General features: G+C 40.4%; 1 protein-coding gene across 1 annotated transcript in view; it reads right to left on the bottom strand.

Annotated features, from left to right (window-relative positions):
* Nucleotides 1-9,748: 9,748 nt before the first annotated feature.
* Nucleotides 9,749-19,617, bottom strand: part of LOC147115709 (UDP-GlcNAc:betaGal beta-1,3-N-acetylglucosaminyltransferase 7-like) — a 36,116-nt gene continuing 26,247 nt past the window's right edge. Inside the window, 2 exon segments of the mRNA XM_085990189.1 lie at nucleotides 9,749-17,636; nucleotides 17,639-18,858. Of these exon segments, the coding sequence (XP_085846315.1) occupies nucleotides 17,592-17,636; nucleotides 17,639-18,847 (1,254 nt within the window). The 5' untranslated portion in view covers nucleotides 18,848-18,858 and the 3' untranslated portion in view covers nucleotides 9,749-17,591.

The following is a 19,617-nucleotide window of genomic DNA, read 5'->3' on the forward strand; positions in this document are numbered from 1 at the left end:
CTATTGCCACTCCTGCCAAAATGTATCACTTCACACTTCTCTGCGGTAAATTTAATCTGCCATATGTCTGCCCATTTCACCAGCCTGTCTATGACCTCGTGAAGTTTGTTTACATTCTCCTCATTATTTACTACATTTCTGAGTTTCATGTCATCTGCAAACTTTGAAATTATGTCATTTATACCCAAGTCCAGGTTTATATATCAAAAAGAGCAGTGTTCCTAATACCAACCCCTGGGGAAGACCACTATATACTTCCCTCCTGTCTGAAAAACTACCGTTCACTACAACTCTCCATTTTCTGCCCCTTAGTCAATCTTGTATCCACATTGCCACTGTCCAAGTTTAACCCCAGCTGCTAATATACTTCCCAGTAGATATTTATTTTTACATAAACTATTTTGTTTTAACAACTTATTTAATTAGTCAGATTTGATGCTAGAATAATGTTTCTTGTAGTCAATTTTTTAGCCCATTTATTTTTCACAAACATTTGATTTTCTTTATATAACCTGTAATTGCTTTTTGGCTTTGGCTTTTTAATTTTAATATCTAGAAATCATGACCACTGCACAACCTCCGTGCCCAGTACTCTGGTTCTCCATCAAGCAAGACTCTCCATGGGAGCAGCGCCTCCAATAATTTACATTTAATGAGATATCATAGCATCACAGCTACTCCCATGCAGCACAGCACTCCCAGACCAGAAAGTGAGCCAGCTGTCTGCTCCGAGACCCTTACTAATGTTAGGGAAACAGCTACTATGGCCACAAAAGTGGCACAAGCCTTCCCACCAGTTTCCTCTTTCTCTCTCTCTAGGGCAGCACCTTGCTTGCTGTGGAAATGGAAGCCAAGTAAGAAAACTGAAATAAAATGAAGGAGTCACCATGTGTAAGGGATAATGGATAAAGAATGCAGAGGTTCAGTAATGTGCTGAACAGAGGGCTCATAGGTAACCTCGTCAGACATGGGTGAGATCACTACAGACGCCAGTTAAATGACGTAAGATGTAAGCTAATCAAGGAGATGGGACAGGTTGTAGAATAAGATAAACTAATCATGAGGGCGCAGAAAAAAGGGACAAATGTGTAGCCAAAGAGATGGAACAGATTATAGAATAGTATAAGCCAGGAGGGAAAACCCCAGATAGAGAGCGAGGACCTAGGAGCAACACTCAACAGCAGGGACCTGGGGACAGAAACCCTACGTAAAGGTTTGGACAGAGATTGATCACCTCGGACCAAATCGGGTAATATCAATATAAGTTGTGAGTCTTATATTTTGGAATTGTACTTTAAATAATGAACGGTGTTTGTTAAGCATTTATTAAAGATAAATCTTTGTACATGAAATCTGTTGCCTGTGTGTTTGTCCAGACCAAACTTAAAAGGAAAATTGCGAACCTATTTGTTCGATCTTTCGAACATCTAGCGAAATCTGAGCAACACTTGCATCTGCTTGGTGCTACCCCAGTCACCCTAATCAAGATTGAGATCTCTGTGCGTGTGAGGTACAAAACTTAATGCTCGACGATTCAGCCATACCCGACTTTTTAAGCGCACGTACCACTATCCTATTGGAAACATTTTTCCTCTGTTACCCGGAACATTTTAGTGCCAATCATCATGTGATCACTATTTTTCTGATACTGGTTACAGTGTTTTACCAAGCACTGTTGTTCCAGTCTACCACAAAGGACATCTCTTTCGAAAGTCTGATATCAATATCCCACAATAAGTTTACTCATTGTAGTACAATTATCCATTTACACTAGCAAGGTGATGCCAAGGTACTGTTGATAGATTTTTGTAGGTCACCAAAAATGTGCATAACAGTCTGCAGTATGAATCAGTGTTTTATATGTGATGTACAGAATAAACCCCTTTGTATAGTTGCTGAACCCATTAGTAATATTAGCCAGATACATTTAAAGAGGGATAATTAAATTATTGTATTAATAATTTTATAAACAATCCATCACTGCAAACTAAGGATAATAAAATGCAGTAAATTCTTGTTTCAATAGTGCACAACACCATCGCACACTTCCGCGTGTCTCTGCAATCAATGTACCATCTCCTATCTGCTCATATGGCATAAGACCCATGCTCTGGAAGTCCTTCTCTACCTCCCTCTCCCTCCTTAAAACCATTTTGTGTTCCCCATGACGGCGTACACTGAGCATATGCTGTCATAAGCCTTGTAAAAGGCCCCGCAAGTTCTGGGTTTCCAGATGCGCGGCGCATGCGTGAAAACCCGGAACTTGCAATCTGACCCAAATATCACTTTCACAGGTGCAGAGTTGGGCTATTTGCCCAACTCCTGCCCAGCAAATGCCCACGAAACCCTTACGCCTGGTAAAAGCAGGCGTAGGGCTTGCTTTCACCAGCGTTAGGGTTAATATAAATTTTAAATTAAACATTTAAAAATAAAAAAAATACACAAACATTTAAAATAGTTTATGTAAATTTGGGTGCGGATTAAAATGTTTAAAATTATATTTTTTTAAATTTAATTATTATAACTTTTATTAAAGGGCCTTTTAATTAAATTGGAAAATGGGAACATTTATTTTTATTTCAGTTGTGTAAATTATTTAATTATTTGGGGATTGGGTTTATGCTTATGGGGATTCCATTCGTAAATGGAATCCCCAAAAGCATACGAGGAATCTTCCTTTGTGATAGGAGGACCTGGTCCACGTGATCCCAGGGATGCTTCTGAACCGCCTGCGTCCCTGGGATCTGTGGGCCTTTACACAGGCGTACACCTGCAGGCCCAGGACCTGATGTCTCTGAAGCCAGCAGGTAGATGCGATTTTTTTATCAGGTCGGAGGCGTACTCCGGAGGTATGCCTCCGACCGCAAATTCCGGCCCTACATCTTTCACCAAGCTTTTTATCCCCCTCCTAATATCTCTTCTGGTTCAGCATTTATTCCCCACCCCCCTTATGTCTTAAATCTAAACAGAGCAAACTACATAGGTATGAGGGACGAGTTGGCTAAGGTAGATTGGGAAACTACATTAAAAGGTATGACAGTGGATGAGCAATGGCTAGTATTTAAAGAATTAATACATAATTTACAACAAATATACATTCCTTTAAGGCACAAAAACCCCACAGGAAAAGTGGTCCAACCGTGGCTAACAAGAGAACTTAAAGATAGTATTAGATCAAAGGAAGAGGCTTATAATGCTGCCAAAAAGAGCAGTAAGCCTGAGGATTGGGAGGATTTGTAGGATTTTGCAATAATTTCAAAATTTCCTACAGCTCCGAAGATTAATTTTGATTAAAGAATCCCTGGGTGATATGCCTTTAAAATTCCAGGGATCAAAATGGCCATCAGACCGCATGGCCGAAGACAAAAGGACTTGGAAACAGCTTGCTGTGTCTGTGGAAAAAGGTTTAATGGGGCAATCTATCTGCCAATCAAAGGGGAGTTCCCCTCCAGCAACAGACAATCGATGTGTTTACAGAAACTGATACTATGTTTACAAACCACTTAGGCTGCAGTTTCAGCCTGACCACAAGAACAATGGCTTCTGTTTACACTAGCCTCCCAAGCTGTTTACTCAGCAATCACAGAAAGACATGTTTTTTTCAAACCAGGACAGCTCCATTCAAACCCATCATTGATGAATGGAAATACATTCAAAGCCAATCACAGACAATTGAAGAGACATTTAAACTGAGAAAAAGAACAGTTTAAAACGAATGGGTAATTCATCCAAACCCATCATGGATAATGAGACAGTTTGGATCTCTTTTGTTTAGCCCAGATACATCTGGATCATGGGGTATAAAAGATAGCTTCTCAGAAGCATCTCTCTCTCTGTGGCCTCGCCTCCATGCTCTCTACAACATGGGAGTCTGCCTGAAGAAATGGAACACCAGCAGTTTACTTTTAAAATAGTGGGGTGTTTTTACTTCGGGGTAGTGAAGATCAAAGATCGCAGGGCACGGAGAAGGCGTTATCATTGGTGAGCATATATTTTTCTGGCCTTCCACAAGGCAACTTAGAATAGGTATAGGGGTGGGAGTAAAGTGGGAATTTCGTTAGAACTGTGATTTTAGTCGATTTTCCCTCGTTGTGTCCATTCTCTCCTCCCCTATTTAAATAAGACAGTGTTGCACCGGCAGAGAAGTGCTTCAGTGAACACTGTAGTAGCTGTATTAAAGTGCTGTTTTTAAGTATAAGCCACTAAGCAAAGGTGCTGTAGTGAGAAAGGTGTTTCTATATTAAAAGTGCTGTGTTTAAATAAAGGAGTATTGCACTGAGCAGAGAGCCCTCTAGTGGACACTAAGAGTACTGCGTTAAGCAAAAGTGCTGTACCAGGCATAGGGGTGTTGTATCATTTCTTTTAAATTGTTTCTTTCTTTTGTTTCAATAAATACTGATCTGTTTTGCACCCAAACCACGAGTCACATTTTTTTCTGTCTACATTGCTACCGAATAAGTCCGACGGTCAGAACCAGGAATAGGGGAGCACTTCGAAACCGCACGGGGGTCCCTGGAGCAGCTGAGGCTTCTGACTGTCCAGAGACAAATAACCCCAACCCCGTTCTTTAATTCCTACAGATTTTAGAATTCAGCAAAGGAGGACCAAGAAATTGATAAAGAAAGGGAAAATAGAATATGAGAGTAAACTAGTGAGAGACATAAAAACAGATTGTAAAAGCTTCTATAGGTATGTAAAAAGGAAAAGATTAGCAAAAGTAAATGTGGGTCCCTTACAGGCTGAGACAAGAGGAATTATAATAGGGAATAAGAAAATGGCAGAGAAATTAAACCAATACTTTGGGCTGGATTTTACCAGCCCTGAGGAGGCAGGTTTGGAGGCGGGACTGCTGGGAAAGTCAAAAAGGGAGCGGGTCTGATGATTGAGAGTAGACTGATGGGGTGGTAATTGGCCAGGTTGGATTTGTCCTGTTTTTTTTGGACTGGACATACCTGGGCAGTTTTCCACATTGTTGGATAAATGCCAGTGTTGTAGCTGTACTGGAACAGCTTGGCTAGAGGTGCAGTTAAGAGGCTTTTCCCAATTTTTCAACTGCTGCTGTGGGCTTCCCAATGTCGGGGAACCCCGCCAGGGTAAGTGAGGTGTGCTATGGGTCTGTAGTTATGTTGGTGTTTGGATGACAGCTGCAGAAGTGGTGTGAAGGATGCAATGGGACAATGGTTAGTATCAGAGGTAAGGAAATGTTGGGGAAGTCATTTTTAATGTGGTTAGATGTTTCTGCAGGTGACAAGCTGTGAAGTATTTGTGTAGCCTTATCTCATTGGGTGAAGTGACAGATGGCTTCTGCAATCTCAGCTGCAGCTGCCATCTGTTTCATCCTAAGGAGAGAGTAATTGGAGAGCCTGGGTGCAAGAGCTCACTTCTGTACAGTGATTGTCAGTGTTTGACAGCACCTCAATGCCGTCAAACACTTTCAAATCATCTGTCAAACAAGTGTGCTGCATATGCCTTTAAGAAAACCGGCAAATGAAGCATCATCAACTGATGTCATCTGACACCGGCTTTCCCTTAATTGGCCGGCAAGCCCACAGGGCGGGCTTAACAAGGCCAATCAGGGCAAAATAGCATCAGTTCGTCAGACGTCGCTGGGGGTGGGTCTAGAGCCTGGAAGGCAGCAGTCCCGCCCCCAACTCATCTTGGTAAGTAAAATCCAGCCCGCTGTGTCTCTCTTCATGGAAGACAATGCAAAAAACGTCACGGAAATAGTGGAGAACCAATGGTCTAGCGTGAACGAGGAACTGAAAGAAATTATTATTAGTAAAAAAGTAGTACTGGAGAAATTAATGGGACTGAAAGCCAATAAATCCCCTGGACCTGATGGCCTACATCCTAGAGTTTTGAAAGAATTGGCTATAGAGATAGTGGTTGCATTGGTTGTCATTTTCCAAAATTTCATAGATTCTAGAATGGTTACCGCGAATTGGAAGGCAGCAAATGTACCCCCACTATTTAAGAAAGGAGAGAGAGAGAAAACAGGGAACTACAGACCAGTTAGCCTGACATCAGTAGTAGGGAAAATGCTAGAATCTATTATTAAGGACGTCGTAACAGGGCACTTAGAAAATAATAATAGGATTGGGCAGAGTCAGCACAGATTTATGAAAGGGAAATTGTGTTTGATAAATCTGTTAAGAGTTTTGGAGGTTGTTACTAGCAGAATAGATAAGGGGGAACCAGTGGATGTGGTGTATGTGGATTTTCAGAAGACATTCGATAAGGTGCCACACAAGAGGTTATTAAACAAAATTAGGGCTCATGGGATTGGGGGTAATATACTAGCATAGATTGAGGATTGGTTAATGGACAGAAAACAGAGAGTAGGAAAAAACGGGTCATTTTCGGGTTGTCAGGCTATAACAAGGATCAGTGCTTGGCCCTCAGCTATTCATAATTTACATCAATGATTTGGATGAGGGGACCAAATGTAATATATCCAAGTTTGCTGATGATACAAAACTGGGTGGGAATGTAAGTTGTGAGGAGGATGCAAGGAGGCTTCAAGGGGATATAGACAGGCTAAGTGAGTGGGCAAGAACATGGCAAATGGAATATAATGTGGAGAAATGTGAAGTTATCCACTTTGGTAGGAAAAATAGAAAAGCAGAGTATTTTTTAAATGGTAAGAGATTGGGAAATGACCTGGGTGTCCTTGTACACAAATCACTGAAAGTTAACATGCAGGTACAGCAAGCAATTAGGAAAGCAAATGGTATGTTGGCCTTTATTACAAGAGGATTTGAGTATAGGAGTAAAGACGTCTTACTGCAATTATATAGGGCCTTGGTGAGACCACGCCTGGAGTATTGTGTACAGTTTTGGTCTCCTTACCTAAAGAAGGGTATACTTGCCATAGAGGGAGTGCAACGAAGGTTCACCAGACTGGTTCCTGGGATGGGGGATTGAGTAGACTAGGCCTATATTCTCTAGAGTTTAGAAGAATGAGAGGTGCTCTCATTGAAACATACAAAATTCTTACAGGGTAGATGCAAGGAGGATGTTTCCCCTGGCTGGGGAGTCTAGAACCAGGGGTCACAGTCTCAGAATAAGGGGTCGGCCATTTAGGACTGAGATGATAAATTTCTTCACTCAGAGGGTGATGAATCTTTGGAATTCTCTACCCTAGAGGGCTGTGGAGGCTCAGTTGTTGAATATATTCAAGATAGAGATCGATAGATTTTTGAATATTAAGGGAATCAAGGGATATGGGGATAATGCAGGAAAGTGGAGATGAGGTAGTTCATCAGCCATGATCTTATTGAATGGTGGAGTAGATTCGAAGGGCCTACTCCTGCTCCTATTTCTTATTTTCTTACACCTCTGTGAAGCTTCCTCAGATGTTTTTATGGATTAAAGGTGCTACTAAAATGCAAATAATAGTAGTAATATTGGCTCGTACGGAGCATAAGCACCAGCTGTAAATTCTATGTAATAAAAATCTATGTAGTAGTAGTAGAATGGTAACAGTAATGGTAGTGTTGGCCATCCTATGGGTAGAGAAATAAACAACCACTTTCATGTGCTCAAGGGGCTATTGACAGCATTACCCATATAACATCGCTCTGAAACCCTAGAGGGGAGGGAGGCAGACTTCACCTGGCAAAATAAGAGCATTGAAAGGTCTAGCACTTCATTAATGATGGAGCCTCCAAATTCTGCTCCGTATACCTGTTAGGAGGACATACACATCTGACTCCCTGAAGTTTGCCACTCATTCCTTCCACCTGGTTGTCATCCTTCTCACCCAGGTTGCCTGCTTTATCCAGTGCTGGCATTGCCCCTTTCAGCAGCAGCAGGTATTATATCCTACTGCTGCCCCAGGTCTCTGCCTCTCCTCCAGGGATTAAATATTTATTTTGGTTAGCTGTATCTTTAGATCCTTTGTTTCTGTGTCAGGGAGGGGGTAATACACAAAACTAACAAGATTCTTCCAGGTTTTCATTGAGTGTCAGCTTACCACCTTAGTTGTGCAACGACCTGTACTCAGAAGCTAACTAGGTCAAAGATTGTTTGGTGGCTGCGGTGTGTCTTTAAGGTGTTCGTCTGATGTTTTCTGTCTTTTTCTATCCATTAGATCAATGGGTGAAAAATTATGGGCTGTCAAACACAGATTTGGAAAATTCTGCCCGTCATGTATATTAGCCGGAAGACTAAGGCCATTGACAAATTCCTCATCTCTGATAACGGATATGCTTGGGATAAAGATAGTTAATGGCATCGAAATTCCATGGGTAGCAATGCCCTCGAACACTGACCCCCACCAGAGTTTGTGGGATCAGTGGTCGAGCACTTCACTTGCATGAGACTAGCACAAGTGCCACTTCGGGTGCTTCTTCTTTCGCTCATCTGCCCCATGCAACAGGAATCGAGGACAGTCACCCACACATGGGGGCGGCTTGGTGATACCTAAAACTTTTCACCCGACTCTGCCACTACTCCTTTAGGACTCCAAGCACGGGAGCCAATCCAGGAAATAATTTTTTTAATTGGTCTTTTTGGGGATCCAGGCTACAAAACCAGTCTACTTGCACCTTTGCGGAGGCAGGTCACATTTTTCTCAGCCTACTGCCCGCAACTGATACACTCAGTTCCCATCCGGGGCAGGAATAGGAACTCCCACCTTAGGGAGAACCTGCTCTCAGCCCGCTATTTGCTGTCTAAGCGGTCGACAGCAGTTCCACACTTTGCAAAGCAATGCAGAAACTGGCAGTAAATGCATCGACAACGCACCGGGAGTCCCCATTTTCTTGGAGTTGTGGCTAGAGATCGGTAAAACCCATTGGAATTTTGGGACCAATGTCAATGTTATATGCATGAAAGATTTCTTTTGGCATAAACACAGCCTCGGCTGTTCAACTTTAGTTCAGTTCGTTTGTGAAAATGAACTCAAATGAGGTCGATATGGGAATCACACTGGTCACATATGACATTGCTTCAGGAAGTCTATGAAAGACTGCTTATCCAAAAATCTTGCAGATTATTGGACTATGAAAGAAATATTTTGAAAGAGGATAGCCTAGTCTCCTGTAGACTGATTCTCGTGTTTCTGTACTGCAGCTATTGCAATGGAGCAGCTCTACATGCAGACGGCTATTTGAAATGAAAGGTCATGTTGGGGCAAAAAATGAACTAAAATAAAAGGTATCTGAATTGGGGTGTCCAAGTTACAGCCTGTGGACCAGTAGAATCTATAGCAGCAGCTTTAACAAGAGTTACATTATGGATAAAATGTCCCTCCATCCAGATAATCAAGAATAGTATTTCCATTTTGGGGCAGGGGATTTCTGGAATATGAAGTTATTTAAACAACTTTCCTTCCCCTTGAGTTTTGGAATACTGATGAGCTCAGTTAGCGATGGCCCAACCGCATGTTTGCTTTTGTTCTGTAGGTAAAGTGTAATCTGTCATTTCATTAACAGTGTTAATAATGCGTAACAGCACAGAACATCCATTTTATAACAGCAAACAGCAAGAATAAATATACAGCTGGCATTTAAGATCAAAGATAGGCTGTAAGCTTGCGTCAAAGGCCAGAGATAGAAAGCTTATAAGACCAGTCTGTGTTTGCAAAGGTCACTTTATACTCGCACTCGGTGTCTGATGTGTGTGTGTCGGAAACTAGCAAATCTCCCATGGAGTTGCTCAGTGAGTCGGATTAATTATTTAAAAACAGCAGGGATGTTTATGCCATACAGCTGATTATCAGGACCACTGATATACAGACAATATGTCAAATTCCATCTTTATTAAATGGTATTCCAGGATTTTTACAACTTTTACATTTTTCAAAGAATAACAGTACATACGAGTGCCTTTTAAAAAAAAAGACATTCCTTTACCTTATGGTACACAATGGATAATGTACATGCTAAATCTATTCAGACTCGGAGTAAAACGGGTGTGAGAAAGGCTGGGGTTCAATGGGGGAAAGAGAGAGAAATTAGGGCAAAATCAAGGCTTAAAAAGCATATGATAATTATCAGGATATAATAGTTAAAAACTATACTGTATAACTAAAGCAAAAAAGGAAATTAGTTAGACTAAGCAAGAGAATGAGAAAAGATTGGTAGTCAGCATAGAGAGAAGCAATAAGTTCCTCCATAAGCATATAAGTAAAATGATAGTCAAAAAAGGGGTGGGATGACTTAAACATGGAGACAATCTTGTCATTAAGAGTGGAAGAATGACAGAGATACTTAATAAGTATTTTGCCTTAGTTTTTAGAGGGAGATGAAAATGGGAATGAAGTAGTACCCGAGGAAAATGTAGAACAGCCACTACTGGAAATAAATATTCAAAAGGAAACTATTCAAACAGTTAATAGGATTGGAAATTGAAAAGTCACCAGGCCCAGATGATATGGCCCAGCCATGATCTCATAAATGATGGAGCAGGCTCAAGGGGCCGAATGGTCTACTCCTGCTCCAATTTTCATTGTTTCTATCCCAGAATAGCACAGGAGGTCAGAGAGGAAACTTAAAGATATTAACAAAAATTTTACAAAAATTGTTTGAGACTGAAATTGTACCAAGGAACTTGAGGAAGGCAAATATTAAATTCTATTCAAGAAAAAATAAGTCAGGAAGTTATAGGCCAGTTATCCTGATCATGATTGTGGATTGATTTCTAGACTGCATAATATGGAACAAAATTAGTGAGCATTTAGAAAGACATGGGCTAATCAGGGATAGTCAGCATGGAGTTGTAAAAGGCAGGTTGTTCTTGACTAATTTAATTGAATAGAAACATAGATAGGAGCAGGAGTAGGCCATTCGGCCCCCTCGAGCCTGCTCAGCCATTCAATACGATCATGGCTGATCATCCAAGTTCCGTACCCGGTACCTGCTTTCTCTCCATACCCCTTGATCCCTTTAACTTTAAAGAAATATATCCAACTCCTTCTTGAATATATTTAATGAATTGGCCTCTACAGCCTTCTGTGGTAGAAAATTCCACAGGTTCACCACTCTGGGTGAAGAAATTCCTCCTCATTTCTGCCCCTTATCCTTCGACTGTGACCCCTGGTTCTGGATTCCCCGACCATCAGGAACATCCTCCCTGCATCTAGTCTGTCCAGTCCTGCCAGAATTTTATAAGTTTCAATGAGATCCCCTCTCATTCTTCTAAATTCCAGCAAGTACAAGCCCAATCTCTCCTCATACGTCATTCCTGCCATCCCAGGTATCAGTCTGGTGAATCTTCACTGAACTCCTTCCATGGCAAGAATATCCTTCCTCAGATAAGGCAACCAAAACTGCACACAATACTCAAGGTGCGGTCTCACCAAGGCCCTGTACAACTGCAGCAAGACATCCTTGTTCCTGTACTCGAACCCTCTCGCTATGAAGGCCAACATACCATTTGCCTTCTTAACCGCCTGATGCACCTGCATGCTTACCTTCAGCGACTGGTGCACAAGGACACCCAGGTCTCGTTGCACTTCCCCTTCTCCCAATCTATTGCCATTCAGATAATAATCTGCCTTCCTGTTTTTGACACCAAAGTGGATAACCTCACATTTATCCACGTTATATTGCATCTGCCATGCTTCTGCCCATTCACCCAACCTGTCCAAATCATCCTGTAGTTTTTTGGCATCCTCCTCACAGCACACATGTCCACCCCTTGTGTCATCTGCAAATTTGGAGATATTACATCTAGTTCCCTTGTCTAGATCATTAATATATATTGTGAATAGCTGGGGTCCTAGGACCGATCCCTGCGGTACCCCACTAGTCACTGCCTGCCACTTGGAAAAAGACCCGTTTATTCCAACTCTTTGCTTTCCATCTACCAACCAGTTCTCTATCCAAGTCAATACCTTGCCCCCAATCCCATGTGCCTTAACTTTACACACTAATCTCTTATGTGGGACCTTATCGAAAGCCTTCTGAAAGTCCAAATACACCACATCCATTGGTTCTCCCTTATCTATTTTACTAGTTACATTTACCAGTAGAATCTTTGAGGAAAATCAGTGTATAGATAAAGCACATCAGTAGATGTATATATGGATTTTCAGAATGCATTTAATAAAGTGCCACATAAGAGACCGGTTACAAAAAATAAGGCACTTGGTATTAAAGGGAATGAATAGCTTAATGACTAAAGAATTAAAGCAGATAATACAGGTAAAGTTGTTTTACGGAATGATAAGATTTGTGTTGTGGTATGCTGGGACCTTTTGTTTCCGATTTCTGATTTAGCCATAGGTATAAGATGAATTAGATTAAAATTTGCTGGCGATACCAAATTAGAGATAGGACAAACTGAGGAAAATGCAGGAGATTCAGGAGGGCATAAGCAGTTTAGTGGAGCAGGCAGAAAAGTGGCAAATGCAATTCAGTAAAGAGAACTATATAGTATACATTTTATATATACACTTTATACATTTTGGGGGAAAAATTGGAATATCTTAATGATAAGACTCCTAGTTGAATGGAGGAACAAAGAAGTAGGGGTATGGATACGTAATTTTTTTTTTTTATTAAGTGAATGTGTTCTGCAGTACACCCCCAGAAATAATTCGTAATCTGGATTCCATTTGTCTTTTTATGCTCTTTTCTACCCGCACTTCCACCTTTAAAGTTAGCATTGGCACAGATATTAGGGGTCAAATGGCCTTTCTGTACTGTACATGCTATGATTCTATATGTTTCAGGCACACTCCAGATATTTCTTATGCCAAGTGCCAGGATTGATTCCACAGATAAGACTGCATGCCATATGAACCAAATGTGACCTTATGTGAGATGTAATTGAGGATAACATACCATGGTAGATTTGAGAACACTGGTGACAATGCAGAAACAATTGAGCACAATCAAAATTGATTAAAAAAAATTCCAATCCTGCCCTTCATTTTCCAGCTTTGGACTTTGTGATGTCAGGAAAAAGTCTGCACAGACCATGACAGTGACTAACAAATTTATATTGGCCAGCAGAAGTAATGTGCTTCCACAGTCAACTTGCAAAACTATTTCCTTGCAACACTGCTGGCAAAAATCAGGACCGCCATTGGTGGCAGCACTGGAAGGAGCATTGAATGTTGTAATTAGGGTGGCTACTCAAAATTCAACTCATAAATCATGGGTTTGGAGATGCATTCCTCAGTTCCAATACTGTTATGCATGTCTTAATTAGTATTAAAATAAATAAATCATTTGGTGCTTTCATATTTTGTTGAGACTCAATTAAATAGAATGGCAATTGGATTCCACCATATACGGTATATTTTATTTTTAAGCAAATGAAATTCAATTACCCAAATTTAGTAACTAACTTTCATAAATGGGAGATTTTCTCAAGACATCATATTCACATCACATTACAAAGTGAAGTGTTCCACTTCATTTATTTGCCTGGTTGCAGTACATTTATACAATCTAGTACTGGCCTCTTCATATCTTAAGTTTTTAATTATTAGAATTTAACATTTTCCCTAACCAGCATCCAGTATTTCCCAAAGAAACAAATACAAACTTGTATACAAAATAACATTATATTCATTTTGCAATAAAATCACCTAATTTACAAAATCATACTTACTAACATTCACATATGTATCACTATTCACAAATTTAAAGCTTAAGTTTTGCAATTCTATATTAACTTTTAACTTTTCATGCCTGCGTGGGTGAATTCTAGGGTCCAGTGATTAAATGTTAGCTTTTAATCAGTGAATCCTTGGTTCCAATCCCCACACCACCAACAAGTTCCTGAGCAAGAGACTCATCATATAATTGGCCACCAATTTACCAATGTTGAAGCAATTGAATGTATGAATCATTCATGAGATTACCCTTGTAAATTGGCACCAGTATTACTGGGAAGTCAATAGGAATCCAGTCACAGGAATTATACACCTCTGACCTTGGATCAATAAGAGAAATGGCTCCATGGCTGGTCATTGATAAAATGTTAGCTGAGCAACTTTGATGGGTCAATTTTACTTCTGTCATAATTGGATTGTATATCAAAAGAGATATATATTTAATTTAAGGGCTCAACATGACTTTAAAGCAACACATTGCAAACATACTGAAATTCTTTAAATAGGTAACTAAATTTGTAAGTGAAAGATAGTCGGGGAAGAAAGTTTACTTGAATGGTCAGAAGGTATTTGATAAAGTTCTATATATGAAGATTAAAATAATTAATTTGTAGAATCAAAAGGCACAGAGTTGCTGCATTGAAACTGGCTTAGTATAGAAAGCAAAGGACAATGATAGACAGAAAAGACTCTTATCAAGTTTTTCAGGGGTTTGTTTTGAATATTAGAATATAAAATGTGAACATAATGAATGGGGTCCAGTGCAAAAATGGCAAAGAAAAAGGAACTATTCATTGAAAATTTCCAGTCAGTCAATGTAAAGCAATGATGAATAAAACTTGTCAAATACTCCTGTTAATTTGAAGTCATTTTTTGCTTGAATTTTTTAAAATTCAGCAATTTAAATTAATCAGGAGTCAATTTTGCATGAAAGGAAATTGACATAATTCAAATTAAACAATTTTGAATTAAGAAATTTTGTACTGGTTTGTATCTTGATGGTAAACAAGTTGAAGCAATTTAATGTATGCATCATTCATAAGATTATTTATAGGTATAAAATAGTGCATCATTTTGGCACTCTAATGCATTAATGTCTTTTGGGTGTAGAGAGAGTTCAGAGCAGAACATTAAGCTTGAATTGGAGAGAGGTAAAACGGAACTTGCTTTCACTATAAAACTGAATGGGAAAGATGTGTGTCCTGAATCTGCCAAATGTGCAGCAGAGGGGACAAAAAAATATCTGGGACCCAGATATGCCAAGTCCCAGTTTCCTTGGGGACCTGTTTGGGCCAGATGTTCTACCCTTCCCAAACATGACCTATGAGATCAGAGAGTGGGGGGCTGGGAGAGGGAGTTTGAAGGGTGGTAATTTCCTCAGCCCCATACTCCTTATCCCAAAGGCCACTGCATGCCATGATAAACTCAGTGTAGTGGCACTTTGTGCAGTAAATAGGCTTCAGTTTGGGGTCTAGGCCCTGATCTGGAGCTCCATCAAATATGCCAGCTCTATTTGTTACATCGGGCCTTTATAAAAGGGATGCAAATTGTGTTGCTCTCTTAAAATTTGTAAGCATAGTGCTGGCTCTAAAGCAAGCACTGGGCAGCATTGCTTTTACAGCCATATGGCTTGGGCACCTCATATGCTGATGAGGTGACCTTCCCCTGACACTATGATGGGGTCAAAAGCGAGGATCACCAACCAATGCCCCGCCATACTTATGCCAGTGGAGCAGTTCCATGCATTTTGAGCCCCACACACATCCAACTCGTGTGCATTGCATCTAATGCACATTTTGTCTGCCATGCTTCAGGGTCACATTTCTATATACAAATTTTGCATCACACTTTCACCTAATGAGTTCAAATTTTATATTCAGAAAACATAAGTTCCCTAACTGTTAAGTTGCCCTTTATCAGTAAGCAAGCAGGAATGAAAACCAATCATGAAGTTCAATAAACTAGAAATTAAAAATGGTCATTCAGCAACAGATGCCAATAAAAAAATGAACCAATCAAAATATCTTTTGAAGATCTTTCTCGTTACTATCTTGGGTTTTGAGTCAGTGGCTTATGCCTATGTGGGAAGTCCTGAGCTTAAGTTCATGCAGGTTCCCACATCTATCACCATCACCCAAAGAGACTAACCAGGATAGCAGCCTATAGCTCTCCGCATGCACCTATGTGGACAACTTCCAGAAATTTTTATGGACAGTAAAACTAGCTTTTCATAGAAGGCTTGCCTTTCCAGTGGAAAACTACTGGGCATGAAAATCCCAAGTGAAACCAAGGTCAAGGTAAAGCATGAACTAGTCAGCAGCCAGAAAAGAGTTATAAAATGCAACTTTGAAACAAACGCTCTTACACATTCACAGTTCCTTTTGTGCTCTTCTAGTGTTATGGAATCTGCCCTGGAATATAAACAGGAGTGAGCTTGGCAGTGCTGGAAAGGAAGATCAACAAACCTGAGAGTTCTTTGAAGAGGTGACAGATATGGTCGATGGGGCAATGCAGTGATGTGATGCACATGGACTTTCAGGGACCCTTTGACAAGGTACCACACAAGAGATTATTGGAGAAGATTATGGGGCATGGAATTAAGGGAGAGAGAGAAAAAAATTAGATAAAAACTGGTTAAAAAGGACAAGAGAAAGAAGTTTAGGGCAATTTCTCAGAGTGGTTGGAGGTGGGTTGCAATGTTTTACCAGGGTTCTGTTCTGGGACCACTTCTGTTCACTGTGCACATCACTGATTTGGATACAGGGCTAGAGGTAGTGGTGTCCAAATTTGAAGACAATATTAAAATAGGAGATACAGTAAATAAGGACCAAAGGAACCTGCAAGGTGACTCAAGTTGATGAAATAGGCAAAAAAAATGGTGGCTGGAATTCAATGTCAGTAAATGCAAGGTGGTACATTTTTAGAGAAAAAAATAAAATTATACTATGAATGGGGGAAGGCTGGGTGATACAAAAGAGCAGAGGGATTTTGGTTGGGGTGGGGGGGGGGGGGTGGGGTCAGCTTCAGAAAGCAGCACCTCAAGTTAATAAGCCATAAGGAAGTCAACTGGAATACTGGGTTAAGGCAAGAGGTATAGGCCTGGAAATTCCTGGGGTGCTGCTCAACCGGCATATGCAGTGGAGTGGAAACCCACCTGCCCTTGCCCAAGGCCAGAGACCCATCCCAAATTCCAGGGACGTGATCATTTGCAGAGTCACGATGGGCCACTGGCACCTGCGAGTCCAACCGGAAGTCCAGTCAAAATTTCTCACAATTTCAGGAGATAGAGTCCATTTTACAGGAGAAACTGCTTCGCTCCAGCCAGAGGAATTTCAAAATATAAAAGATGCAATGGTGACTATGTAAAAAAGTTTAGTAAGACCATGGTTGAACTACTGCATGCTGCTTTTGCTCCACATTTCTGTTGAAGCCTTAGAGGGGGAAATTGCACAGAGCCTGTGAAGAGAATGGGTTTGTCAGGTCACATATTCTAAAGGCAGTCACTGCTGTAACTACAATAGTAACTTACATTTCACCCCCTCTTTCCCCTCGCCCTCAATAACAAACAAACGAATGCAAGCCGTAATCACAGGGACACGACGTGCCTCCGCTGTGTGGTTTGAGAAAACTTACTAGCACCAAGATGCAGCGTTTCTCCATCAGAACTGGTTCTCGAAAGAGTAATTTTACAGTACTTTGATGAAAAGCTAACAATTGTGTAGAAAATGTATTTTAATGCACATTTTGATGGAAATGTTGGGTTATGTTAAAACAAAACGACATAGCTTTTTCATTTTTTGGTCATTCAATTGAGATCTTTGGACAATGAATAATAATATAAATACAAATCTGTTTAGGAACCATTATTTTAATTGTATAGAACCAATAAAGAATGAAGTAGGAAAACATTAATTAAAAATTGAGATTATTGTTGATGGAAAATATAAATTATCATCCAGTTCCTTTCAAATTAGGATCAGGATTTTGTATTTAACATAGATTCTTGCTTTCCCATTACAAATCACACTGAACTTTGGAACAGTTTTGGGAAAGAACCTATAGTAACTCCATTTTCCTAGAACAACTAATGCTGCTGTGAACAGTTTTCCACATTTCTAGCAGCTCTGCTGGAAGCAGTTTGTGCACCACCAACATGCTTTTATAGAAGCAAGGCTCTTTATTCATTTTACTGCTTTTGTTTTTCACAATTCCAAAGGTCTTAAAGCCCCGATGATTAACAGGAGTTATGCTCAACACTTCCAGGCACATCCCCAGGAAAACATCATCAATGGGGTACAACTCTAAGCTTTCGGACACCTTGTACAATCTTCTTGCGAGTGGCCCAGCCATCAAAAATCCACCACCCCCTGCATAAGGTGGATAGTAAGTTTTATTGTACAAAGCTTCAGGTATGTAATATTTATTTGCCTTTTTTCTAATTGGTTTGGCCTTACATAGGACATCCCCAACAAAAAGATTCTTAACTTTGGGTGCATTAAGAAACTCAAGAACATTCTCTGTGCTCACAAACACGTCATCATCACCTTTAAAAATGTACTCAACATTCTCGCAATATGTGGAAAACCATTTGAGAAAGTTAACCTCTTTCAAGGTGAGATTGAAGAAAGTGTCCATGAAGTCCCACTGGAGTATATCCCCATAAATAATACTTTCATATTCCAGGAGTTTTTGATGGTGGGAACTTTCATTTTCATTGAATGAAGTCCCTAAAAGAAACAGGGTTTTGACTTGCTTCCCATCCATCACCATTTCCCTGCCCCATGTTTTCCTGATGGCCTCCCTTCGGTCATACTGTGTTATGATGGATTTAACAATTATTAAAAGGTAGACATCACCACTGCATTTCCCAGGATGGTTAAGAATCATTGGAAAATACCTACAGTGTCTGTATTGTAGGAACGGTTTAAAGTTTGGCTCCAAGCCATTGAACCAGTCAGTCTGAGTGATGTTGTTGGGAGTACAGTTGGTGGTCGTTACATCCCATTGTTTGGTCTCTCTCCCTGCTGCTGTTACCGTATGTGTCTCTGTGGCAGTGCTCTCTGTTTTTCTGGAACTCCAAAAGTTATCCTTAGGAGTGAAGAAGCTCAGAAAAGTGGCAACCAGTCGGTCCTCTGGAGAACTGGATCTCTGGGAGATATTCTGTAATTCCTGGCTAGTATTGCTGCTTCTCTGTAGCACAGTCAAGGTTACCACAATCACAAAACAGATGATGCAGCAGACTTTTGATAGTCTCTTCCTCCTAAAGCACATCTTCATCAGAATGTTTCCTGAGAGTAATGAAATAGGAATAGTTAAATCCACAATTATCTGGATATTTCAGTGAAATAAACAGCAATTAAAATACAACTATCTACCTTCATTTATCCACACTACATGTTTCCTCCATTCTGCAGGAGTATCAAGGGGTTTCCACTGCTTTATACTCACACCAACTTTCTTGCAATATTAGTGAAAAGGGGAAACTGCATACATGTCAACTGTGAGCATTTTACAGCACCAGTTAGCCTTATGGTCAGCTCATCAGTGGTTGTGTAAGATTCGCAATTTCAGCAAAAATCACGCAAGAAAACTGGATAAAATTAAGACTGTTTATTGACCAAAGTAAGCTTGCACAGAAAAACCTTTGATAAAAGGGCATACAAAATGGCCGCCAGGCCCCGTGATCAGTTTATGAACCATTTTATTTCTGTTACTGCAAGCCAGACAGGCTTGTGGATTGAAGACAGTGAGCCCACGAAAGCCAATCTCTGGGAACCGAAACTCAGAGCAACAGCATACATATTCAATGGATTATAAGTACAGGATGGGGCCCATCAAGATATGGGCGGACAATGTAAAAACACTTATACCCATTTATCGTACAAAGGAAAAACCGTTTAGCAGCCATCAAGGAAAATGTCCGGACCGATCAATATGCGAACCGAGCCACGGTGACAATGCAAAAGACATTGAAAGACATTATCGGCCAGGAAGGCCAGTTTAAGTTATCACCGGCTCCGTTACAAGACAAAGCGCCCCTGCAGAGA

This window comes from Somniosus microcephalus, chromosome 6 (genome assembly GCF_052327205.1).
Source record: "Somniosus microcephalus isolate GS21.2 chromosome 6, FLI_Smic_1.0, whole genome shotgun sequence".
Taxonomy (NCBI): domain Eukaryota; kingdom Metazoa; phylum Chordata; class Chondrichthyes; order Squaliformes; family Somniosidae; genus Somniosus; species Somniosus microcephalus.